This window comes from Eulemur rufifrons, chromosome 18, assembly GCF_041146395.1.
Source record: "Eulemur rufifrons isolate Redbay chromosome 18, OSU_ERuf_1, whole genome shotgun sequence".
Lineage (NCBI taxonomy): Eukaryota > Metazoa > Chordata > Mammalia > Primates > Lemuridae > Eulemur > Eulemur rufifrons.
In genome coordinates this window covers 28,098,241-28,125,779 of record NC_091000.1, presented here as the reverse complement: position 1 = coordinate 28,125,779, position 27,539 = coordinate 28,098,241, and the positions used below count along the sequence as shown (strand labels likewise).

Below are 27,539 nucleotides of genomic sequence, written 5' to 3'. Positions count from 1 at the left end.
ACTCTCAGTGCTATTAGTTCCTCTCAGGAGCAGAAAGCTCACCCATACTTCAGCCTGCTACTTTTTGCATAAGTACACAATTATTGGGTTCTCCTTACCTTTTATTAGCAGCTTCGGCATATGCCCAGAAGTACCGGTGACGGGCGTATATGTACACCAGACCCAGACAGGTAGCAAAAACTGTAGGGAAGGAAAAAAAGAAAAGGCACATAATACAATAGAGGTCTCTTAAGATGTGGTATGAAAACTGAGAAAATATTCAGAGAACGTATATCTATCTAACAAAATACTTGTACCCAGAATATAGAGAGAACCCACACAGAAGAGCAAACAAATGTCCCAATAAGCACATGAAAAATATTTCAACATGATTCAACATCAGCAAACTGCCATTTAAAACCACAATGAGATGGCATCACTACGTATCCACCAGAATGGATAAAATCTAAAAAGACCAACAACACAAAACGTTGAGGGTGCAGAGCAACTGGAATCCTCAAATGTCACTGGCGAGAATGCAAAATAGCATGGCCCCTGTGGGAAAAGTTCTGGTAGTTTCTTATAAAACTGAACAGACCATTTGACCCAGCAATTCCATTCTTCTGTATTTACCCAAGAGAAATGCAAGCACCTGTCCATAAAAAGATTGGTACAAAAATGTTCATAGCAGCTTTATTCATATGGCCTCAAACTGGAAACAGCCCAACCGGAGAATGGATAACCAGGCTGTGGTAGAGTCTGTAACACTCTATTCAGTGAAATGCTACTCAGCGATGAAAAGAAACATTTACAACAACATGGTGAAATCTTAAAAAGATTTTGGAGAGTGAATGAAGCATTACACAGCGTACCTACTACATGATTCCAACTACATGAAATTCTAGAATGGGCAAAGCTAAATGATGGGAAAACCACAAGTGTTCACATCTGGGAGTGAGAATGGGGGCTGACCGGAACAGGAGGATGCTTTCTGGGTGGTGCTCATGTTCTACATCTCAACAGGGACCGAGTCACGCAGGTGTGCCTGTGTCAAAACTCTGCAAACACTTAAGGTTCATGCATTGTACTATATGTAAATTTTATCTCAAAAGAGAGAAATGTAAAATACAGTACGATTATGTTCCACCACCCCGTACCATGAAAAATATCTTCCCTATATAAGGGACTCTTTCTCTTCCTCAGCAGCTACAAAATGCCAGAGCCTTCTTCTTCTAAACGTTGGGAGTCTATGTGTGGAACTGTGATATGCTGGATAAAATTAAATTTATGATTTTATTTGATCACACAGGTTTTGTTGGTTTTTTAGTTTCCACTATACACCAGGTATTACCGTATGGATTGGAGTTAGTGGTGGAAAAGACACAAGCTCCCTGGCTTTATAGAGTTTATCAACAAAGACAGAAAACAAACAAAAAAAGATGAGAAGAAAAGTCCAAACTTGAAAGTGCAGTGCAGGAAATGAAGAGGGATGGAGAGAGAGGAGCTGGAGAGGCTGCCTTTGGAAGGGGTCGGGGAAGCCTGCAGAGGGGCTGCCGCCTGCCTTGGGGCCTGCAGGGAGGGAATGAGGGGGCCAAGCAAAGAGCTGGGGGCCGAGGGGGCAGAAGGATCCTGAGTATTCTCTCAGGTTCGAGACTCTCTATATAGTAGACTCTCTATCCCATAAAGCCAAAGAGAATGGTTCAGGGGCAGTTAATAGGCAACTCACTTTGGATGAGAAAGAATGAAAAGAAAATTTTAACAAGGTACCCAAGAAATCCTTCCCCGACAGGCAGCCGGCCTCATTCAGCCCATCACAGCGACACCGGAAGGGTCAATGGCAGGGACGGAGCCCCGTTATCAAAAGGCACTTTTCTGATTAGTTGTTAATGTGCTCTTACATGACAAGGAACAGCTGCTTTCGCTCATGCCCTTAAGGGACACAAGTATGAGTTGGAATAAAGTTAAGAAGTCTTTCTCTAAAGGATATTTTATCTGAAATCCCTCAGCTGACAGTAAAAAAAAAAAATGACAGAAAAGAGAGTGATGAGGTTGCCTTTGAAAGCAGGTAGGATTTGGTTTATTTAAATCTTAGCAATCAAGTGCAGACTCAGATGAGGCAATGGAAGTTACCAGAAAGCAAAGGGGCCTGAATTTCCCCAACGAAGGCAGCAGGTGGTGATCTGACTCCTGTTAAATGGATAGGCAGAGTTTGGATAAAGCCCTCAGCTCACCATGGATACTCTAGTCAAACAGAACGTGGATATTTGTAGTGTTGCTACACACAAACAGCGCTATATCCTAGAGGACCCTTAAGAAAAGGTACATGGGTTGTTGGCACAAATATTTATAGACCCTGCTCTGTACTTGAAAGGGAAATTTTCCCTGCATTGGTAAATGTCGAGTTAGACAAATTACTTAACCTCTCTCTACCCCAATTTCTTCACCTGTAAAGTAGGAATTAAACTCTACCTCATATGAAGGTTTTAAATCCCATAAATCAATACATGAGACAATACATATATAAAACTTTAAACAGTACCTGGCACATAACAAGGGTTCAATAAATATTAGCTATAATCATTAAGGTGAATTGTTAATTCTGTGTTCTGTTCCTTCAGTTAAATTAGAATTACAGTTGACACTTGAACAACACAGGTTTGAACAGCATGGGTCACTTATACATGGATTTTTTTTCCAGTAAATATACTGAAAAATTTTTTGGAGATTTGAAACGATTTGACAACACTCACAAATGAACCACATGGCCTAGAAACATTGAAAAAAATTAAGAAAAAGGTATGTCATGAATGCATAAAATAAATGTAGATACTTGTGTATTTCATCATTTGCTACCATAAAATATACACAAATCTTATAAAAAGTTAAAATTTATCAAAATTTACGCACACACTTACAGACCAGACATGGCACCATTCATAGTTGAGAGACATGTAAACAAATGTAAATATGTAGTATTAAATCCTAACTGCATAAAATTAACTATAGTTCATATTATAGTACTGTAATAATTTCATTGCCATCTCCTGTTGCTATTGCTGTGAGTTCAAGTGTTGCAAGTATCTACTTTAAACATCGTCATCTTTGTATGACCAGTTCATCTCGCCAGTAAATTGCATATCTCTCTAAAAGTGATTTCTCATGGTTCTCTCCTGTTTTTCATCAGGATTAGTGCAATACCATAAACCCTGACTAACACCATCAGGCCCATACACAGTGCCACTAGTGATTTCGGAAGTGCTCCCAAGAAGTAGAGAAAAGTCATGACATTACAAGAAAAAGTTGAATTGCTTGATATATATCATAAATTGAGGTCAGCAGCTGTGGTTGTCTGCCATTTCAAGATAAGTGAATTTAGTGTAAGTACCATTGTAAGAAAAGAAAAGGAAATGCATAAAGCTGTCACTGCAGCTATATCAGCAGGCCCAAAAACCCTGTTCTTTGTTGTGAAATACCTTTTTATCTCCTATCGAAAACGCAGCTTTTATGTGGGTGCAGGATTGCTATGAGAAAGGCATACCCATAGACTCTAATGATGCAAGAAAAAGCAAAGTTAATTATATGACAACTTAAGGCAAAATAAAGGTGAAAGACCTAAAGCTGGAGAATTTAATGCCTGCCAAGGATGGTTTGATAATTTTAAAAAGAGGGTCGGCTTTGAAAATGTGGAGATAACAGGAGAAGCAGCTATTTTGACACTTGGTCTTCTGTTGACCAAGAAGCAACAGACAAGTTCCTAGATGCCATTAAGAAAATCACTGAGGAGAATGGATATCTGCCTGCATAGGTTTTTAATGCAAATGAAAGTAACCTATTCAGGAAAAAAAAATGCCACAAAGGACATTTATTAGGAAGGAAGAGAAGTGAGCACCAGGATTTAAGGCAGGAAGAGATAGGTTAACTTTGCTGTTTTGTGCAAATGCAGTCAGGGTTATGATCAGGACTGCCCTTATCTATAAAGCTGCTAACCCCCCAAGTCTTGAAGGGAAAAGATAAACACCTGCTGCCAGTCTTTTGTTTTTACAACAAGAAAGCCGGACAACGAGAAGCCTTTTTCTGGGTTGGATCCATTGATGCTTTGCCCCTGAAGTCAGAAGGCCCTTTGCCAATGAAGGAATGCCTTTTAAAGTTCTTTTGATATTGGACAATGCCCTTGGCCACGTGGAACCATGACTTCAACACTGAAGGCATCAAAGTGGTCTACACGTCCCCAAACACAACGTTTCTACTTCAGCCTCTAGATCAGGGAGTCATATGACCTTTAAGGCTCATTACACATGGTACCCTGTGGAAAGGACTGTCAACACTATGGAAGAGAACCCGCATAGAGAGAACATCATGAAAGTCTGGAAGGATCATACCATTGAAGATGCCATTGTTGTGCTAGGAAAAGCTGTGAAAGCAAGCCATCAAGCCTGAAACAATAAATTCTTGCTGGAGAAAACTGCATCCAGATGTTGTGTGTGACTTCGCAGGATTTATGACAGAGCCAACCAAGGAAATCATGAAAGAGATTGTGAGTATGGGAAAAAAAAGGTGTGGAGTGAGGGGTTTCAAGATATGGATCTTGGAGAAATTCAAGAGCTAATAGACACCACCTAAAGGAATGAACAGAAGATGACGTGATGGAGACAAGTGCTTCCGAACCAGTGCCCGACAACGAGGAAGAGGATGGAGAAGACGCAGGGCCAGAAACAAACTGACATTAGACAATCCGGCAGAAGAGTTTCAATTATTCCAAACTGCTTCTGACTTCTTTTACAACCTGGACCTTTCTATGATATGGGCACTGAAACTAAAGCAAATGGTGGAAGAAGGAGTGGTACTGTATGGAAACATTTTTAGAGAAGTGAAAAAGCAAAAAAGTCAGAGGGAAATTATAATGCGATGTATTTGCACAAAGTCCCACCTAGTGTGCCTGCCTCCCCTGCCTCCCCTTCTACCTCCTCCACCTCTTCTGCCTCTGCCACCCCGAGACAAGACCAGCCCCTCTTCTTCCTCCTCCCCCCAGCCTGCTCAATGTGAAGATAAGGATGGAGATCTTTATGATAATCCACTTCCACTTAATGAATAGTAAATATATTTTCTCTTCCTTATCATTTTCTTAATAACATTTTCTTTTCTCTAGTTCACTTTATTGTAAGAATACAGTATATGATACATGTAACATACACAATATGTGTTAGTCGACTGTTTATGTTATGCTAAGGTTTCCAGTCAGCAGTAGGCCATTAGCAGTTAAGTCTGGGGGGAGTTAAAACTTATTATGAGGAGTTTTGACTGCATGAGGGGTTGTCTCCCCTAACCCCCGCATTATTCAAGGGTCAACTGTAGATTATATTTGGAAACAAGGCTCATGTCATTTTGTTCCTTGAGTGCCCAGCATATAGTTGGTTCCAAGTTTTTAAGAAAATTATTAAATTAAATTGGAATGAAGCCAAAGTTAGCATATCTGCAACACAGCACTTTTTGATGTACACAGACATTGCTTATCTTGTTTAAAATGGTTTCCAAGTTTAGTACCTGCATGGTTGTACATCTGCTCCTTAATAGCTTAAAGCACCATAGTCACATTAGAACAGAGTTGACTGTATTTTAAAATTACCTTGGTTAAAATACCATCCAGCCATCCACAATGTGATCAGGAATATGGGATAAAACTCCACACAGTTTTGTCTGCAGGAAAAAATAAGGACATGGGTTATTTTTACGAGAAAGCTGTACATTAAAGTATTGATTTTTCATCTGGAGGTAAATATACAGTCTATTCAAACAAAAATAATATAAAAACTTACATAACAAACTTAAATGATCCTTACATTTAAAATTGTTTAAACCTCAAAGCAAGGCCAGGAGTCATTCTCCTACCTGAAAGTTGCCAGTAGTGGAAGTAAGTTGTACCCCTGTTCCAAAAGACAGGCCTACATAACTCCTCTGTATCTTATCTAAAGAACTTAAGGTATTACTCAATTCATATTAAACAGATTTCTTCTTTAAAAAATTCCCTCTCATCTATTGCCTTCTACTTGAGTTACTCAGAACATTAAAAAATGGTCAGCTGAGTGGTGGCTGGCACCTTTAATGCCAGCACTTTGGCAGACTGAGGCAGGAGGATCTCTTGAGGCCAGGAGTTCAAAATCAACCTGGACAACATAGTTAGACCCTGTCTCTAAAAAAATTTTTTTTTAATTAGCTGGGTAGGCTGGCTCGTCTGAGTCCTACCTACTCAGGAGTCTCAGGTAGGAGGGGATTCAAGGTTGCCGTGAGCTCTGATTGTGCCAGTGCACTCCAGCCTGGGTGACAGATCAAGATCCCATCTCTAAAGAAATTAAAATAATTTTCAAAAAATCGTCTTTAAATAATTTCCCTAAAACCTCCTGAAGTAAATGAATGAAAATATTTCATTCCCATTTTATGGAGGAAGAAACTAAGGCCCAAAAGCCCAGGCTGACTGATGTGTTGCAGAGAATTAAAGATAGACAGTGTCCATCTTCAGATTCCAAAGCCCTGCCTTAATGTTAAACCAAATTGCCTCTATTCATAAAAGACTTGGACAGAAAATCTGATACTATTTTAAGCAAAAGGGACTAGCTCTCTAAGAACTATAATTAATTCGTCTGCACCTAGCAAAGAGAAAAAAAGATGCATTATATTCATCCTCTTTCCTGAGCTATGCCCCCAGGTGATCTTGGGTAGGTTGACTAAACTCTTGCTGACAATATCTCCACCAGAAAGAACTTGAATGTAATTTGTAAGGAGGTCTTGAGTAGATCCTGGTGGAAGAGTCATAACCTGTATAATTAGTAATGATCCCATATCCTTCCTAAAATAAACCTTAAAGCTTGAATACTTAATTGAGATTATGAAGCAACTAACCCAGAAATAGTTGATGCTGGTTATCGAAGACCTGGGTCTTTTGGCCCAAGTCACCATGAGTGATTTTTTTTCATGAAGAAAAGAAAGCATGATTGCAAAGCGTAATTCTTCCCTCGTTCTCCGTAATTCGGCAAGAAACTGTGGATAGGTCAGCTCAACCTTATTAGCTTATTAGCTTATGCTTTGTCTCTATATGGGACAAAGCTCCCCAATAATAACTCAACTATCTCTTAAGGCTGGGTAAGAAAAATGCAAAATTAACAAACTCGATGTTCATATAAAGACCATGGCGGGTGGAGAATACTGAAGCACAAGGGGAAAATTTTAACCCCACCAGCAAAGACAAAGTGAGGTTACCACACAGATCCTCAAGGGCCAGGAGAGTGACCACCCATCCCCTGGAAAGTGAGCAATGGATAATGTGAACGCAAAAATGTGTTTCTTCTTCCTTTTCTGACTGTTGTCTTCAAGGCCTAACAGGCCACTTAACGACCCAAGGCATGTCTTGTCTAGAGCCTAACACTGACACTCTCACAAACCACAGCCACAGCTTTCTAGAACTCAAAGAATAACCGAGGTTTTTCTTTCTGCTGCTTCCCATCCTGGGCATGATTTTGCTTCTGATGGTTGTCTTTTAATTAATGTCTTTTTAAATTTGTAAGCGGCTATGATAGGTTAAGTGAAAAAAGGCTTTATGAGTTTGTATGGTCAGAATTATCCCAGCTATGTAAAAAATAAACAGCTTCCCAACATTTCCTTTTCCTTGGCTCAGTACATAGAACGGTTTTCCATGACGTCAGAGAGAATAGTAGAGCTCTAGTCTTTCCACACTCGTCAGAATTATATATGATCCTTTTTGGAAACAACACAATTGTCCATTGTTTATTCAGTTTTGTAATACGCCTTAAATTATTCCAAATGTGAGGACTGGTTAAGTTTTTGAACAACATATTTTAATTCAACGTTAGCTGTGATGAGATTTTATTAAAGCACCTTCAAAAGTAGCCCACTTTATCCTTCATAAAAGTCTGCTTATTTAGGACTTTTTCTTTTCTATTATTTTTTTTTGAGACAAAGTCTCTCTGTGTCCCCCTGGCTAGAGTGCAGTGGTGTCATCACAGCTCACAGCAACCTCAAACTCCTGGGCTCAAGCAATCCTCCTGCTTCAGCCTCCCGAGTAGCTGGGACTACAGGGGCATTCCACGATGTCTGGCTAATTTTTTCTATTTTTAATAGAGACAGGGTTTCACTTTTGCTCAGGCTGATCTCAAACTCATGACCTCAAGCGATCCTCCCACCTCGGCCTCCCAGAGTGCTAGGATTACAGGTGTGAGCCACTTGCCCGGCCTTATTTAGGGCTTTTTCTTTACAGTGAGCTAGTGGCCTTGGCATGGTATTTGCGGGCAGAGGTAATATTGTATAAAAGAATCATAGCTAAGTCCAAACTGCACCACAGAGGGCAGAACTCTTTGGGTGCCTATCCACATAAGTTGATATGTAGGTGTGCTTTTGCATCTCTTATTTGAAAGAGGAAGAAGGCTCTGAGCTAGGAGAAAGCAAAGGAAAACGAAGGAAATGTTTGGGTCTTTCTCCCTGCCCAAGCTGGGGAACTAGCTTCACACCTTAATGGAAACCAGACCAGAAGCTGATGGATCATCTTCATGAGGGACTTGGTGAGGCCCCAGACACAAGAAGTGCCGTGCCTCAAATGACAAAGAGAAAGTTGGGGAGAGCCACACCTCTCGCCTCCCTCTGCCACGGACCCAGAGCAGCTCCTAGCAGTTGAACCTGGGGAGGGTTCCATGCTCACAGGGGACTCTGGAGCAGGGCAGTGGCACGGCCCCTCCCTTAAACTGCTTGCCAGCAGAGGCTGTGTCCCTGGACACCTCCTCTAGACTCCCAGAAGTGACCAGGAAGATGGGGAAAGGGGTGCTGGGATCCTGGGTGGGCAGCAGGTGGTTAGAAGCCACTGAGATTTAGGCAAGGATGTGATTATAGTCACATTTGCACTTCCAGGATGGCAATGCCTGGAGTATTAGGGCAGTTTAGCACCTTATCTCCATACCTTCCTCTCCAAGAAAGGGGTCCCTTTTGTCCCCTACAAGTAGCTGGTCACTGCTGGGCTCACCCTGACCTCATGCCCGTGCTGTGCTCATTGTACTTTCATCCTGACCCGCCTCAAGCCTTAGTCCCTGTGAAATGAGGCTTTGCCTATCTCTTGCTGTCATCTTCCAGAGATTGCAAATAACCCTCTGGCTGCCAGTCTTCCCTGCTGTCTCCCTGGTGAGAACACCTGGTGCTGCTTGGCCTTGAAATACCTGGAATCCCACTCTACTCCCTCATTGTCACCTCCTCCACCACCAGCCCTCATCCTTCTGCCACCAGCACTGCCTCTGGGCCCCTCCAATCCCCCATACCACGGTGAGGTGGTCCGTGCCTGGCTGGGTCCCCCGATAACTCATTCTCAGTAAGTCGTCAGCAGACACATTTAACTCAAGGGGAACAAACTCTGAAAATTACTTCTTGACAGTCCTATCAGTGGCTAATTACAGTTTCATTGACATGAAAACCAACACGAAAATAACTGAAGTGAAAATAATAATTCATGAAACAACATGAAATATAGCCTGTTTAGTCATGAAGGCAGATACAGCCTATCCTCTTATCACAGGAGATACCCAGAAAACGTCCCCCATGGGACAGGAAACAGCACGCCGCAGCCGTGTGTGATTTCCTCCAGTGTGGAACAGGGGGTAGAGCTGACTGTGACCACAAATGGGCTGTCCCCTCTCCTGCACGTCCGCAGGAGGGACGATGGGTCACGTCTACTGGTTCCCTGGTTAGAGCCCCCTTTGCACAATAGTCCTGTGCTCTTTCGATACTGAAGCTTCTCATGAGAAGATTAGGGAGAAGCTTATTCTTTGTTATAAGCAGATGTCACCAGGGGCCTCTAACTCTACACAGGAGATGGTGACAGAAAAGGCTTTGATGGAAGGACAGTAGGGACCCAGCCATCCCTGCCTGAGCTGAGGAGGTTTCCAGACCTTGGGACTTCCCATTGTAAAATCAGGACTGTCCCAGGTAAACTGTCCTGGTTTTTCTGGGACTGGGGGACTTGGGGGGACATGGAGCTTTAAGTGCTCAAACTGGGAAAGTCCCAGAAAAACTGGGGAACTGGTCACTGTAAGGGACAGTCTGGTAGAGACTGTGGAGATTAAGGAGTTAAAGTTGCTGCAACCCCTCCCTGTCCATCCCAGCACTGAGGAGCCTGGCCCATGTGGGCTCACGACACACGGCCACTGCAGATCGCCCCTGGTCCTGGTGGCTGGTGGCAGTGAGGATGGTCCCGACTGAGTACCAGTGGAGTCTCGTCTCGGCCATTAATACTACAAAGTTCATACCATTGGGTGGGAGGGATCAAACTGTGGCCTGGCAGCGCCTTCACCTCCAGTCTCCAAACGTCTCTGACTGCATGGCCCTTACCATTGCACAGCCCCGTGCAATGTACGCGTCCTGCTGCAGCAGAGGTGGCGAGGCCGGGCTGACAATGACAGTGGAAACTGTTGCAATGCAGGATTTGGGTGGAGCCACTTCTTGCTAATGAAAAGTGAGTGAGTAACACGCGTCACTTGTGGGCCAAATGGTTAAGTAACTGGTGTGCCAAGTTCCCTTTCCACCCCGGCTGGTTAAAAGGAGAGACTCTGAGGAGCTGAATGGGACAGAGTCAGAAGGTGGGAGGAGCCTGTACTTTGGGGGCCACATGGGAGCCACCTGCCCAGGAACACCCTGCAGGACAGACATGGGCAGGCGAGACACAAATTTCCATCGTGGTAACAACTGAGAGTTCGGGTTTTATCTATTAGCACCATATTATGCTTTGGATAGGGTTTGTTTGTCCCCACCAAAACTCATGTTGAAATGTGATCCCCAGTGTGGCCGTGCTGGAGGTGGGGCCTGGCGGGAGATGTTTGTGTCATGGGGGCAGATCCCTTCTAGGTGGCTTGGTGCCCTTCCCGCCGGAGCTGCCCTCCCAAGATTGGACTGGTCAGGGGTAGGGGATGGAGTAATTCCTGCGAGAGTGGGCTGTGATAACGCCAGGACACTCCTCGGGTTTGGTCCCATTTCGCACGTGCCCACTTGGCCTTTGACCTTTTCCATGTTGTGACGCAGCACAAAAGCCCTCACCAGAAGCTGAGCAGGTGCTGGCACCAGGCTGTCTGGTACAGCCTGCAGAACCGTAAGATAAACAAACTTCTTTTCTTTATAAATTACCCAGGCTCAGGTGTTCCTTTATAGCAACACAAAACAGACTAAGACACAAAGGTAATATATTGGCCTGGAAAGGATCATCATATACATTATAAAACACACAAAATAAAAATTAAAGGATTGGATTTTCACAGTTGGATTACTTAGTATATCGCTTCAGGGTGTGCACATCACTTGGAGCCCTCTGACCTGAAACATTTCTGAATATTTCTTCTATTGGATAGATTCCTAATGAACACACAACAGGAAACTTTGATTGCAACCACCTTGTCCAGAAAATCTGAAACATTCTCCAAAGGGAAAACTTGATAAGCCGCAGGGTATCTCTAATGCCATGCTCACAGTGTATCTTTTTAAAAATAAAAACAGACAAGGCAACTCAAAGGAGGTTTTTTTTTTTAGGAGGTTTTTCTCTTTCAAGTTTTTTGTTTGCTTCTTTTCCTTTCTCCTCTTGTTTAGGTCACTCCTTCTGAAGCAGTGGACTGTACCCTGCCGTGAGCCGGTGGCACCGTGAGGGGGTGACCCGGCCCAGGGCCGTTGACTTTGGACCCTGGGCAGTGCCTGGGGTTATTACACTAACTGGGGATCAGAGCAACAGGTTAATAGGCTCAGAAAGGCTTGGGGATGAGAGGTTGCTGGAGTTAATCTTTTCAGAAAGACTCGTAACTGCTGAAATTGTTCCTTGCCAAGTAACTGGGGAGTGGGGACACAATAGGCAGGTTGCAGCTGGTGGCAGGAGGCCATGAGTGGAACCAGCCCCCTCCAGCGGCACTGCTGATGAGGAGCAGGACCAGCAGGCATGGGAGTGGGCCTTGCTGCTCCTCCAAAGTCCAGCTGCCTCTTGTCCCCTAACCACCTGGGGAATCCCCCAGCTCCTGTGACAGACGGTTTGGTGTTTGTAGAGGATGCTGGAGTTTGAAGAGTTCATCACTGAGATTCATTTGTCATCTTGAAGATCCCTAGCCCCTTTATAGGCCGGGCGCGGTGGCTCACGCCTATAATCCTAGCACTCTGGGAGGCCGAGGCAGGCGGATCACTGGAGGTCAGGAGTTCGAGACCAGCCTGAGCAAGAGCGAGAACCCCGTCTCTACTAAAAATAGAAAGAAATTATCTGGCCAACTAAAAATATATATAGAAAAAATTAGCTGGGCATGGTGGTGCATGCCTGTAGTCCCAGCTACTCGGGAGGCTGAGGCAGGAGGATCACTTAAGCCCAGGAGTTTGAGGTTGCTGTGAGCTAGGCTAACACCACGGCACTCTAGCCCGGGCAACAAAGCGAGACTCTGTCTCAAAAAAAAAAAAAAAAACAACAAAACACAAACAAACAAAACAAAAACTGTTTGACCCTAGCTCCTTTATAATAACACAGTGGATAAGGGCATCTGGTGCTTTCAGCTAATGGTCAAGACGGTTATACAGGGTCCCCCTGGTTATGGGTAAGATACGTTCCCGAGAACGTCTTTAGGTCAGATTTGCAAGTAACTTGGATCCCTGATGAATGACGCATATACAATAATAATAATACTAACAACAATACTAGAACGGCTCATATATGATAATAATAATACAGTATAATGCTGTAATAATAATAATCACACCCCATGTGCTGTAATAAGTTATAGAAACTATTATGCTCTTTCTTTTAATTCAAACAAATAGAACGTAAAAACAAACTCATACAAAAAGGTTAGATAGGAGAAATTTCAAACAAAGAATATTAAAGGTTAACACTCACCTAATGTTGCATCAACACTAGGCTAATAGGAAAATTACGCTTATTTTGATCTTCTAACTAAATCAATAATAACCTTTCCATTTCAATAATTAACCCACGACGCTGCTTAGGAATAATTGATGCTTTCATTGGAGCACTGCCTTTCACATGTCCCATTTTTCTCACTTTATCCTTCATAATTGTCCCGATAGTTGAGCGACTGAAGCCTAATGCTTTCCCAATGAATTATGGCACCTGGCTTTTCCCCCGAACACTTAATTATTTCTACTTTCATTTCCACTGTAATCACCTATCTCTTCACTGCAGACTCATCTGGACTTGCAGTGGACTTTTGCTTTGGAGGTGTGGTCATAAGTGTGAACACAGACTCACAAAATTAAATAAAAAAGTTAAGACAAAAGCGATGCCAAGTGTAAGCGACCACATAAACAATGAGACTAGCCACTAGCATAAAGATGCTACACCAACGATCTGCTTATGACATGTGGGTGTGTTTACATGCATGGAAGAAACTAGTTCCCGATTTATTAATCTAACTATTTAATTACAAATTATCCTTATGGGGAGATTTGGGAGCCTGTTCATGCTGAGTACAGAATGCCGTAAAAGTTGGGTCGTCCATAACCCAGGGACTGCCTGTACTTGTAAGAAATATAGGGATGTGTTTACTCTTTCTTTTTTTCTTTTCCCCCACTTTTTTTTTGCACTTACTACCAAAGTGAGTGGCCCACAGTACTGTAATCCTACAGTTGCAAAATATTTTAAAAATCACTATCTTTGTGAATTTCCCTTTTTCTCCATAGTTTTAAAGACATGCATTAAGGTCACTAGTTTTACTTTCTAAATTTCAGGATCAGAATTCAAAATGACTTTAAAAAGTTAATGAAATGAAAAAATACTAAACTGCAATAGAGAAGAGGCTAATATTTCTAAAGAGTACCAAGATTCACGATGATTGGGTTTATTTGTGCCTTCTGGCAGGTTAATTTTGGAACAGGAACTGAATAATCCAGCATTAAGCAAATAGGGATATATTCACAAGAACTAAGCAATTCTTCTTGTAAGAATTGCTTCTTAAAGCAATTCTTTTCTCTTATCACTGATGAAACCATTGTTGGTATATACTGTATAGACTTATAGACTCCAGGTTTAGGAATAATATTAAAAATTTTAGTCTAAAGAGAGCAATCAAAAATTCCAAATGCTTGAAAAAAGAGCTGAAGCGTGAGTGCGCCCAGCCTCCAAACACGGAAGATAAAAGATGCTTCACAGTGGTCCTGAAGCACGTGAAAGGCAGCGAGGTCAGCAGCTGTTCTCTTCCAGTGAAGACAGAATCAGAGGAAATGTATTTAAATTGCAAGAAGATCAATTTGTTACTTGGATCTACTTTTTAGATTTTAGAAAAGCCTTTAATCTAAAGGGATCAAGGTGCTCAAATTAGACAAGATAGAATTTTCTAGGTTTAGCAAAAGCATAAAGGAATGGCCCTTGGTGAAATTATAGTTACCATTTTCACAATTTAAAAAAAAAAAATGTAGGCCAGGCGCGGTGGCTCACGCCTGTAATCCTAGCACTCTGGGAGGCCGAGGCGGGTGGATCGCTCGAGGTCAGGAGTTCGAGACCAGCCTGAGCAAGAGTGAGACCCCGTCTCTACTAAAAATAGAAAGAAATGATTTGGACAGCTAAAATATATATATACAAAAAATTAGCCGGGCATGGTGGCACATGCCTGTAGTCCCAGCTACTCGGGAGGCTGAGGCAGTAGGATCGCTTAAGCCCAGGAGTTTGAGGTTGCTGTGAGCTAGGCTGACGCCACGGCACTCACTCTAGCCCGGGCAACAGAGTGAGACTCTGTCTCAAAAAAAAAAAAAAAAAAATGTATTCTGGCAAAGGACTGAAAAACTGTAGAGACAGTCATCCGTAAGGCCTCTCCCTGTGGGAACGGAAGAGGAATTTGAATGGGGATTGTTGAGAAGGAGCCCTGGGTAACTCAGGAAGGCTGGACTTCTGGACTTCGTAACAGTCAGCTCTGCCGAGATGACCTTCAAACAAGAAACAGTGGACCTTGAAGTGATGATGAGACCTCAATTTCCATGTAAAGATAGAATTAGTCATAATTTGGGGCTTCTTGGACATGCTGAGGGCAAAAGCAGCAGGAGGAAAGGGTAGGAGGAAAGGCCACATCTCTGTGGTAGCGTTGAGGACCCTGCAGCCTTAGGGCCACATGTGGCCTTCTGGATGCTTGAGCGCAGCCTTTTGACTGAATCCAAATTTTACAGAACAAATCCTTTTATTGAAGAGATTTCTTTCCGTGCAGTTTGGATTCGGTTGAGTTGCCCAACTTGGGGATCTGGGATGTGGCCTTGAGGCTGCAGGTTCCCCACCCCTGCGAGGTGGAGGGGACTCATGCTTTGGTCCAGAAGAGTCAGAAAAGAAAGTGCATCCCTTCTCCAGTGGAGAGGGGAGCTACCCTTGAAGAGAAGGATAGATAGCCAAGCAGGTTTTGGAATGAACTGCCCCGGGGAATTTTGCCCTTCCTACTTCAGGTAAAATCTAAATGGCTTCACTAGTGATGAATCTAATCTGGTTTGGCCAGATTTATCCTAAACCTTAGAATCTAAGGCAAGAACTGCGCTAGTGCTGGGGAATCTCCAAGAAGAAATTCAGAGAACGGAGTAGGGCCATCCCCATTCACCCTTTGGAGAGAAACCAGGGGAAAAACTACTGTGCCCCCAAGTTATTTCATGGCTCCAAATACCCCCTGATTCTTGGTCATTATATTCTATTCTAACCCTCTTCTGTTCTGCTGTGATTAACCCACAAAGCAAAACATTTCTAACAAGGAAATTGAGTGTGCATACCACACCTATTTTATAAATAGCAATTTAAGAGAAATATTTGGGCCGGGCGCGGTGGCTCATGCCTGTAATCCTAGCACTCTGGGAGGCCGAGGTGGGCGGATCGTTTGAGCTCAGGAGTTAGAGACCAGCCTGAGCAAGAGCGAGACCCCATCTCTACTAAAAAAATAGAAAGAAATTATATGGACAGCTAAAAATATATATAGAAAAAATTAGCCGGGCATGGTGGCGCATGCCTGTAGTCCCAGCTACTCGGGAGGCTGAGACAGGAGGATCGCTTGAGTTCAGGAGTTTGAGGTTGCTGTGAGCTAGGCTGACGCCACGGCACTCACTCTAGCCTGGGCAACAGAGTGAGACTCTGTCTCAAAAAAAAAAAAAAGAGAAATATTTTGGAAACAGTGTCCAGCTTTATTCCTAGGACAAGAGCATATAGAAGAGGAAGAAGGGAACAATAACTTCAAAGAAAATCAAATTTGTGGCAACTATGAGAATGAAAATAGAACCGAGAAGTGGCCCAGGAATTTAGCCTGTCGGACACGCAGCGCTCCCCTAAAAGCTCTCAGATCATGAAAGACAAAGTGGGAAGATCTGGAATTTCCTCCTGTGATGATTCTTATAAATAGTGTGGCATCTCTCAGCTTCAAGCATTCATCTGTTACTGTCAGAATGTTAGCTCCCCCCCTCCGTGTACCACTTAGTATTTTTCTATAAATCAACTTTTTCTAAACTTAAACTAGGAAAAAAGAAATTTTATATCATTGCCACAGTGAAGAAAGAGTATCACTTTCTAAATAAGGGATAAGTATAAAAACAAATCCAAGGAAAACAAAAAGCTACTAAATTCTAGTTAGATGCTATTGACAGCTGAAGGCTCCAAGCGTGAGACCCTTTGTCCGTTGATTGGGACAAGGGGTGCTCACGGGGTGTCAAGAACATATTACGAGGACTTCTTCCTGCTAAACATGATTGAACCCACGTTTATTTCTTCTCACTCCTGAAGCCTCACTAAAATGCTAGTAAAGGAATAAAATATTAATATATAAAAGTCCTTAAAGCAAAGAGAAAGGGAGCAGACAGGAGTGGAAGAGCAACATTCGCAAACTTCTGCAGGAAGGACAGCACAAGGAGGAACAGTAGCTGAGTTCGCAGAGTGCAGAAAGCAGAAGCCCAAGTGCCAGCAGAAGAAAGAACCAACAAAGACTGAGACCATCCTTACCCCAGAAGCTCGAGAGGCTCAGGAATTGGAGACACCAGGTACCCTAGAGCCCAAAGGCTTGAACAGAAGACTGGCTGAAAGAATGCATGAGGAAGACTCAGCGGCTTTCCACGTCCACCTTCCACTTCCAGCCTCACCTCTACTCCCCATCTCAGAAGATGGGAGGTTTAGTGTCTGGAGAAACTGAACCAGAGAATCTCTGGGGGACCCCAGGAACTATGGAGGGTGGAGGCAAAGCTGTCACTGAAAGCAGTGAGAATCTGTACACTGCACCGCAGGAAAACTTTCCTGCTTTTACCTACCGCACTGCCAAAAGTCAACCCCACCTCTACTCTCTCCCTGATCCCGAAGAAGATTTAAAGAGTTTTCTCTAGAGAGAAGGTGCATGAACTCCTTCCACAAGAAGATGACCTACATCCGCAGAGGAAAGCTTCCTCCTGACCAATCATGGACCACTGAGTAAGCCCCAGCCATGCACCTCGAGCTTCCAGTTCACTCTCTATTGCCTCTTTCTCAAATTTGCACAGCCAGTCAAGAACCACCTGACATTTGAGTAAAGCCTCTAAGATCTCCTTTGCTCAGACCTCTTTGCTGGACCCTGGTCATTGTCTTGACCTCCTGATACCAGAGAGCTCCAGGTTCAGTGCTTGGTCCTCTTTTCTTCCTTAGCTGCACCCACTCCCATAAGGATTTCATCCAGTCCCATGGCTTTAAATCATCTTCACGTGCCAGTCACTCCTGAATTTATATTTCCAGCTCAGATCTCTCTCCTAAAATGCAGATTTGTATATCCAGCTGCCAACTCTCTACCTCTACTTGGAGGTGTAAACACCAATGTATTCATCAGTTTACGATGCAATCATAAACAATCCGAATAGCTTAGTAGATCATAAAGCTTAAGGCCTCTCCTTAACTGTAGCATAAGTCACATCTCAGACACATGTCAAAATGGAACCTCCTGATTTTTCCCCCAAAACTGCTCCTTCTGCAGCCTTTTCCATCTCAGTTAATCACAGCTCCATCCTTTGGGATACTCAGGCCAAAAATCTAAGAATCATTCTTGATGCTTCTTACACTCTACATTTATTATGTCAGGAGATTCTATCAGCTCCACCTTCAGAATATATCCAGAATCAGACCATTTCCCATCAACTCCACTGCTATCTCCCTGGCTCCAGCTGCTGTCATCGCACCTGGCTTGTTGCAGTAGCCTCCTAACAAAATTTCCTGCCTCTACCAATACCTCCATACAGACGATTCTCAGCAAAGCAGAGAGTCAGCCTTTTAAAATATATCATGTTACTCCTTTGCCTCAAACCCTAAAAATAATGACTTTCTGCTTCACTTAGAGAAAAAGTCCCTAGAGTGGCCTTTAATGCCCTACGTGGCGTGGCATTACCTCTGACCTGACCTCCTCTCACCCCTGCTGGCCTCAACCTCTTTGCCAGCAGGCACGTTCCCACTTACGGTCTTTGCCCCGATATTCCCTCCGCCCCAAGAGCTTTTTCTCTACATGTTCACATGGCCAAGATCCTCACTTCCTTCCAGTCTTTGCTCAAGTGCCACTTTCTTTTGGAGCCCACACCCTATTTGACATCCTGACCCACCCCAACTTACCCCAGCTACCCACCCTAGGCCCTCGTACAATGCTCTCCTTTTCCTTTTCCTTTTCTTTTTTTTCTTAGCAATTATTACCTTCTAACATAATATATTACTTTCTAATAATACTATCTGTTTATTATTTATTTTCTGTCTTCCTCCCTCTCAGGTAACTCCAAGAGGGCAAGGATTTTTGTCTGATTTGTTCACGGATAAAGGCCAAGCTCTTTTAACAATCTCCAGGATAGAGAGGTGCTCGGTAAATATTTAATAGCTGAATAGTAGATACAAATGAAAGATAAAAGCCAAAATAGACAAATAAGAAGAAACTGAGATGATACAGGGAATCTTTTAAAATTATATTAAAATCTTCACTATCAAAGAATACATGGCATCTATGAAACAAAAAAGTCATGATTTAATAATAGCAGCAACAACAAATAAAAAACAATCAGAAGAAAAATAAGTTCTTAAAAATTAAAATTATGATATTTGAATTTTTTGTAAATCAATGAAAAGTGAGAAATTCCTCAAAAACAAAAATCTAAAAATATGAAAACCTGAGGATAAAAGAAAAGTAGAGGTTCAGTCCAGGAGGTCAACACACAACTAATATATGTTTTAAGAATGAAAGAATAGAGAAAATGAAGGAGAGGAAATTTAGGGAGAAAAATAACATTAAAAAAATATTCTAAGACAGATGGACATCAGCTTTTGGGTTGTGAAAAAGCCTTACTTGGGGTTCAGCACAATGAAAAAAAAACCTCTCGGCCAGCATAACACCATTCACATCTCAGGACACTGGGATAGGGGAAGATCTTAAAGTTTTCACAGTTTCCAAACAAAATATCAGAAATCACAAAAGCACAGAATATCAATGGAAACTAGAAAACAATGGAGAAATTTTTCAAAATCCTTAGGGTAAGGATTTTTACCTTGGAAATATACACATAACCAAGCCATCAATCACACACGAGGCCAGATGAAGGCAGATTGAGACATGGAAAGTCTCAAAACTTTACCAACCATCCACCTCTCTCAGGAAGCTTCTGGGGGGTGCACTCCACCAAAATAAGACAGAAAATTGATAATAGGAAAACACGTGCTCCAGGAAATAGGCAATCCAAACCAGGAGCTTATAAAGGAAATTTCCAGCATGGTGACAGAAAGTCTCAGGATAGCATCTGTGAAGCAGGTCCAGAAAGCACCCTCCAACCTGGAGCTGAAAGTTGGGGAGCTCAAGCATAGATGTCTCCAAGGGGAAAAAACGATATTACTTGATTATCTAACGTGTTTGAACATAATGAAAAGAGATTTTCAGTTCTATAGGAGGTTTGGGAATGAAACTAAGCAAATAAATAAACAAAGAGACAATTATTAACCCTAGGGGGGAAAAATGGCAAAAGAAGGAAATGTAATCACAATATACTATTTGGCTCAGCTTTGAACATTATTTACTTAGTCACAATAATATAAATATCGGCTATTGATTTACCTTAACAAAGTGATATAACATAACTGGAAGAAGGAGGTAAGGAAAAGAGGAAGTGAAGGAGCATGAAATTCTTTCTCCCATGAAAAGAAATCAATTGACAATGTTTAAAATTTGCAAATCAATAAATAGCAGTGAAAGCACAGTGTTTAGAAATATGGAAGTAAACCCCCAATGTGGTAGTCGAAAGCGATGCCAGTGGTTATCTCTGGGGATAGATGTGGGTGAGGGGAGGTAGGGACAAGGAAGAGTTATTTGTTGTCATTATAAGACTTGTAATCCCACTTTATTTTCAGATCATGTAAATATATTCCTCTGATAAAAATAAATATTAATTTTGAGGTATAGGACATACTGGCACCAAACCAATACTTTCCACTTGACGTAACCATAAGGATTCAAAGACAACTGAAATGGGAATGACGTCTCATCATGTGGTTCATGTTATTTAAAATCAAGCCCACACACACCTCTTAAAAGTATCCCGTGTACTACCAGTGGTATTTGCCCCACACTTTCAAGCCTAGGGAATACTCTGTAAAATCCTCCTTGGAGCAAGTGGATAATCAAGAGAACAATGTCATCATCTCAAGGACCATGACCTGCCCAAACTGATTCAAGACTGACTATTCCAATAATTATTAAGGAATGTGAGTCCCATAATTTAAAATTTTTCCACAAGAAAAACATCAGTCCCAGATTATTTTAAGGCAAGTTCTACACAATTCTGAAGGAACACATTCTTCTAACCTTATTAAAATTCTCTGAGGAAATAGAACAGGATGGTTCCTCCAACTCATTTGCAACTAGTACAATCTTGATATCGAAATGCAACAAGAACCATACAACAAAGGAAAGGTACTGGCCAACCTCACTCATAGACATAAATGAAAAATCCCAAAATATGAACGAAAGAACCCCGCAATGTATCAATGGAGATGCATGCAATGTTTTTTACAGCACTTAGTTTTGGGGGATGAAATATAAAGGTAGCCCTAGCATCTTGCAGCAGGCAAATTCATGGTGTTTATGGTGGAACATTCTGTGTGGGTCTGAAAAAGCAAGAAGCACCAATGATCAAAAACACTGTGAATCCATGTAACCTGACAAGCCTTCTCATTCTTACAGGTGTCTGATTTGATGAAATGGTTCATGGAGGAATGGACAGAGGATGATACTGACCCACCTCTGTTTTAAAGTAGAGAGGAAGAAATCAAGATAGAATATTCTAGCATTATTTATCTAACTTGAGACTATTGCACTCATGGGGCTGGAGGAGGCCCCTTGGACCAATCTGTCATGAGAGACATGGCAGTTCTTCCTAAGATCTCAGCCTCTTCTGTAAATACACCCTGCTGAATTCGTAATAGAGGTGGATAGAGACTCTATGCACAAGCTTCATGGACTATGAGAAAAGTCTTGGCTGTGAAGAGTAGTTTGTTATAACTGGATGTTGCAAATGCATGTAGGGTATTCTCCATACCTCTTCCCCCTAATCAGGAATTGGGAATCTGTGGCAGGCACAGATCCCTGAAGGGTAGGAGAAGCCGTACTTACTGTGCACGAAATATTCTCTCAAACTCTGGTGACCCAGTGACTGCTGGAGGCGTAACTTTGTATTTTAATCTTGCCTTTCCGACATGCAAAGCAAAATAACCTGCAAGTAAAGGGGAATGTTGTGTTAAAGATGTGGCACATCATCAGTCAATAGTAAGATGCAAATTTAAGCCACAATTAGATGCCAGTACATACCTATTAGAATATCTCAAATTAAAAAGACAAATCACACCAATTAATAAAGACAGGCAAGGATGTAAGAGCAACCAGAACTCTCATACACTGCTGGTGAGAATGTAAAATGGTACAACCACTTTGAAAAACAGTTTGGAAGGGATTTTTAAGTTAGACATACATCAACCATATAACTCAGTCATTCCACTTATGGGTATTTACCCACGAGAAATGAAAACGTAAGTACAAAGACTTGTACACAAATGTTCACAGCAGCTTTATAAGTAACAGCCCAAAATTAGGAACTTTGTGATGTGTCAACATGGCTAGGCTATGGTGCCCTGTTATTTGGTCAAATACCAGCCCAGATGTTGCTGGGATGTGATTAACATTTACATCAGTAGACTTTGAGCAAAGCAGATCACCCTCCGTGTGTGGGTGGGCCTCATCCAATCAGGTGAAAACCTTGAGGGGTAAGACTGAGGTCTGCCGAAGAGGAAAGAATTCTGCCCCTGGGCCTCCAACATCAACTCTTGCCAGAATTTCCAGCCTGCCAACCTGTCCTGCAGATTTCAGGCTTGCCAGCCTCCACGATCACATTGGCAATTCCTTAAAATAAACGTGTGTGCGTGTATGTGTGTGTGTGTTGTGTGTCTGTGTGTCTGTGTCTGAGTGTGTGCATTGACTCAGTTTCTCTGGGGACCCCTCACTCATATGAATGTCCATCAACAAGTGAGTGGATAAACAAATTGTAATATATCCATATAATGGGACATTACTCAACAGTAAAAGAGGAAAGAAATTATTGATACACAAAACATGAATGATTCTCAAAATAATTATGCTGAATGAAAGCAAGAATTAAAAAGTACTACTGTATGATTTCATTTATATGAAATTCTCATAAATGCAAAGCAATCTATAGTGACATAAAGCAGACCAGTGGTTGCCTGGAGATGAGAAGGAGGGCTGGATCTGGGCACAAGAAAACTTTGGGGGATGATGGTTCCCAGCCTGACTCAGTTTCCCTGTTATAAAGCGATCTGACTTTTTTCTCTTTCATTTGCTGTCCAGAAGTTGCATTAGTTTATCAGCACTCATGGCTGGGATAGCCTTCTCTGATGATTAGTTCTGTAGACTTCTTCCACTGTCAGACCCACACTTCCTCCTCTGTCAGTTCTGAACCTTCAATAGTTCTTGCCTCTGTCCTTATCTCCCTCTTTTCACCCCATAATCAACTTGTAGGGTCTATTATTTCCCTTCAGATTCTTTCTTTTTTTTTTTTTGGAGACAGAGTCTCACTCTGTTGCCCGGGCTAGAGTGCCATGGCGTCAGCCTAGCTCACAGCAACCTCAAACTCCTGGGCTTCAGTGATCCTACTGCCTCAGCCTCCCGAGTAGCTGGGACTACAGGCATGCGGCACCATGCCCGGCTAATTTTTTCTATATATATTTTTAGTTGGCCAGATAATTTCTTTCTATTTTTAGTAGAGACGGGGTCTCGCTCTTGCTCAGGCTGGTCTCGAACTCCTGAGCTCCAGTGATCCGCCTGCCTCGGCCTCCCAGAGTGCTAGGATTACAGGCGTGAGCCACCGCGCCCGGCCCCCTTCGGATTATTTCTTGCAGTGTCATTTTCTTACCATCCTCTCCAACACCACTCCCCCGTCTCCCATATTTTAGTACATCGATACCCATTTCTTACTCACTCATGTTTTTAAAATGGCTTCCTTTTAAAATTCCACACTGAGTTTGTAGCCTCCACCTCTCTGTGTGCTAGAGTATTAGGGGCAATGTGTTTCCCACTGAAGCAGGATACTACTTGCCCTCTGACAAGGAGTCAGTCAATATTGATCCTGGCTTAGCAAGGGCTCTCAAAGCAGACCGTTTCCCTTCCACTAATCCCCTTCTGCTCCAAATAAGCTGTTGTTTAGGATTTAAAATGTGTAGCTGAATATCTAAAGTGTGTAAATGCTTACAGTAGGAGTCTTTCTCATTCTCACTGCAGCCTGAGAGAGCAGAGTGAGGACAAGGACAGTGGGAGAGGAACCAACTGTTTTCAGCCCTGGGCCCCATCCTGCTAGGGCAGCATAAATCTGGACAGGCCAGTGGCTCACGGGCCCAGCTGGAGCCAAGAAAGGGGATCTATCTGTTGAAGAGGAAATTGGGACTCGACCATTCTGGACCCTGCCGTTACCATCGCTTCTAACTTGCTTCACAGCCTTGGAGAAAACATTTGGCAAGTCTTGTTTCCACCAATGAAATGGAAACAATGAAAGATGTGTGCCCCTAGATTTATCAATCGGCAATGACACAAGAGCCTAGAGCTTCAAAATGAAGCTGTGAATAAGTAAGAGCTTTGAAAGTGCTGTCTTTCTCTAGGCTAATGGCACCTGGTAGGCGTTTGTCTGTGACACTGGCATACACTAGGAAGGCGCTCTATACCCTCACCCATTCAACCCAGCCGCAAGAAGGAAAACTCAGCTGGGCTCAGCACCAGCCCCAAGGGGTAGAAGCCCCCTCCTTTTCTCTTGAAACCACCCTCTATAAAATTAGTAAAGGGCCACAAGGTTTGACTGTGGTAGGGGAAATGTGTATATAACCAGTCATTGTTCCCTAGCTTGCTTTCCTGTAATTGCTTACTACCCATGTAGCTGGTCATAAAGATTCTTAGCTTTCTTCGCTGCTCCCACAGATCACATCACCCTTGTGAAACCTAAGGCTGGCTTTTGAGATACCTTCCGGGCCCTGCATTCTGGTAGAACGTCTGACCCACTCGGTCCAGTCCGGTGGCCCTTGTCAAGGAACTGATTCAACTGGTCGTGCGACCTGGGAACTGACTGGGCACAAGAAGACAATTTCTGCTTCCCGACCCTACGAGTTCATCCCCAGCCAATCAGCAGACCCCGTTCCCTAGCCCTTTGCCTGCCAAACTGTCTTTAAAAACCCTTTCTCCCAAATCCTCCAGGAGACAGATTTGAGAACTTCCTCCCCTCTCCTCCACTGGCACCTGTGATAGTAAACATTCTCTGATACAGGAAGTGTCCCACACAGGGAGGAAACAGGAAGTGTGCCTGCCTTAGGCGAGAAACAGGATGTTTGAATAGCTATGCCATCAAGTTGCTTTGGTTAAGGATTCTCTCTGGCTTAGGTACTCCCTCTTTTAACCATTCATCATATTATGTTGATAATTACTGTTATGGTTCTATATACCCTCTGTCTTTACAGTAAGCACTCAATAATTCAGATTAGTAATAATTTGGGCTGGTGGTGAATTCCTTTTTGTGTAATAAACTAAAAATTACAAAATATTAAGTATGTTCTTCAAGCATGGAATATCAAATCTGTAAAATTCCAAATAAAAAATAAAAAAATAAATGAACTTTCTCTATCTCAGTGTATTGGCTTCCTCTTGCACTGCGGGCAGTGATATAACACTCTCAGTCAGGGCCTCAAAGAGACCATGACGATCATAGGGACAACATGATGAGGACGGAAAAGCTATTTCACCTCTTTTTCTGGAGAGCTTCAATTTTATTTCCCTTCTTATGAGTTGATTAAAATCAACTGAGAATAATCTCCCTTTACTTTGCCCATCTTCCCTCTTTTTTCTAGCTTTCTCCAGAAAAACATGTGTGTCTGAAGGTTAAAGATTTTTATACATTCACAAAACAGACCACTAGGCAAGACACCGTGTGTGCATGAAGGCCAGAACTTGAGCCTTAATTGTGCTGCCGTCATGCTTCATGCTTCCGGCTGTTTGTGTTAACCTGAGCATTCTGCAGCTCTGCCTGTTTCCTGGTAAGTGCACACTTGGAAAAATAAAGAGACAGGCACACTTGGTAAGAAGTCTTGCTCACTTGCACTCAGATACTTTTCCCCATCTAACCCAGTAAGAAAAGTAATAAAAAATTGGGCAAATGTGACTCCTGTCGAGAAAAAGCCCTCTATTTAACCAGGTAGTCGGGATATGGAATAATCCTAGTGGGAAGGTGTTTTAAAATGTAGAATTAATTACTTAATCTAAAGCTCATATTTCTGAAGACTTTTCTTAAACCTGATAATCATACCAGCCACAGGCAATTTCTTTAAGAAAGCACATTACTTAAAGATCAGGGCTCAAGAAATCACAACCAGGTTTAGAAGCAGGAACAACGCCACCCTTGGAACACTCCTAATGAATGTTTATGTAAGGCTGGCGGCGGGCACTCCTCCCCTCCCTGATGGAAGAAGAAGCCCACGAGACCGGCCAAGGACAATGCCTGCAAGGCCCAGTTAGGTTAAAGGACAACCACACCTGGATGGTTACCCTGATAAGAGTCTGGGTTCCTGGAGTCCACACATACCACTGACTCCTCCTATTTCTCAATACCCGCCCTAAAACTGCAAGGGACAATTCCTTGCTCTCCCCACCATAAATCTTCCTGCCAAAGAAACCCCTACCCCCGGCCCTAAAAACATATATAAACCCACTCAGACTTCTGGGCGATGAGACTTTTCGGGTCTCTCTCTCTCTCTCTCTCTCTCCCCCCACCCCCAGACCCAAAAATCTCGCCCGGGTCCCTCTCTTGGGACTCGTTACCCTCACCCAGGAGCACCCCAATAAAGCCTCTTTACTTATCCTTTTCAACTCTGCTCGTCTTTCTTTCTCTGGCGCCGGCCAATCCAAAAAACCTTACAGTTTATACCCCTCTTCCTCCAGATTAGCACACTTCTAATGCTTGTTTGAACTGGGCTGTGAGTTTTGATCACAGATGACGCAGAATCGCTGAGTTCTGAGGGCCCACAACATCCCTGTTGAGAGAAATAATCTCTGGAATGTTCCCAATCTCTGCTTGTCCCGGGGAAGGAGGTTAAGCAGGCTGACAACCCTGAGCAGACTGCTCTACAGAGAGCCCAGGGCCACCAGCAAGAGCAAGCGGGAAACAAGTCTAAACCCAAACACTGGACCCAGCTGGCTCTCCTCCCTCCTCTCCTTCTCCCTCTCCTTCTCCCTCTCCCTCCTTTCCCTCTCTCCCCGCCCAAGCATCTTACTTTGCTGACAGGCAGAGAGAACAGAGACAGCAGCCAGCAGGATTGAATTCCCGGACATCTTTCACAGGAATATTCTGGTTCACGGAACTATTTGTAGAAAGCAGGGGAAGATAAGAAGCACTTTTGACTTTGCAAGGCTGACCTTCCTTATCAAGTAAACAAAGTTGGGGAAGAAAAAAAAAAGGCTGATTCAAGCAGCTGAGCAAGGCTGAGCGACCTTTGCTCTGGAACTGAAACCCAGAGGCCTGGGGCTGCCGGTCTCAGATCAGAGGTAGAGATTATCTGGCCTGGGAGTTGCTTCCTGAATTTGCTTTGAGTCTCTGCCCAGCCCAGCGCACAGGGCTGCAGCTCAGCCTGGGGATTGGCCCTCCGGTAACAGCGCTGCCACCTTCTCTGCCAATTCAGACTCCCTGGGCCCCTTCCATCCCGCCCTTCCCTCCGCAGAGCTAGCTGAGACCTTTCTCACCTGCCTTGCAAAAGTCAGGAGGAAGCACTTACTTAATCCTACTGAAATTTTAAATGCTAATTTAAGCCAATTCTAACTTTATTCACCCAGTAATTGGCAGACCCAGGATTTGAACCCCGTCTAGCAAATTCCACCTGTGCCCAACCCCCAGTACCATGCTGCCTCCCGCTGTCACCTGACTCTCTCCTGATCGTAGCGACCATATGTGTTTTTAAAAATAAACCAGGACGCATGTTCTGAGGGGGAAGAGGGCCCTTGAGGAAAGCAGTG

General features: G+C 43.1%; 1 protein-coding gene across 1 annotated transcript in view; it reads right to left on the bottom strand.

The window, feature by feature from the left end:
* MGST2 (microsomal glutathione S-transferase 2) overlaps positions 1-27,031 on the bottom strand; it is a 28,958-nt gene extending 1,927 nt beyond the window's left edge. The window contains exons 1-4 of the mRNA XM_069493618.1: positions 26,804-27,031; positions 21,600-21,699; positions 5,603-5,673; positions 99-180 (exon numbers count right to left, since the gene is read on the bottom strand). Coding sequence (XP_069349719.1) covers positions 99-180; positions 5,603-5,673; positions 21,600-21,699; positions 26,804-26,861 — 311 coding nt within the window. The 5' untranslated portion in view covers positions 26,862-27,031. The remainder of the gene's footprint in view (positions 1-98; positions 181-5,602; positions 5,674-21,599; positions 21,700-26,803) is intronic.
* Between the last annotated feature and the right edge of the window lie 508 nt (positions 27,032-27,539).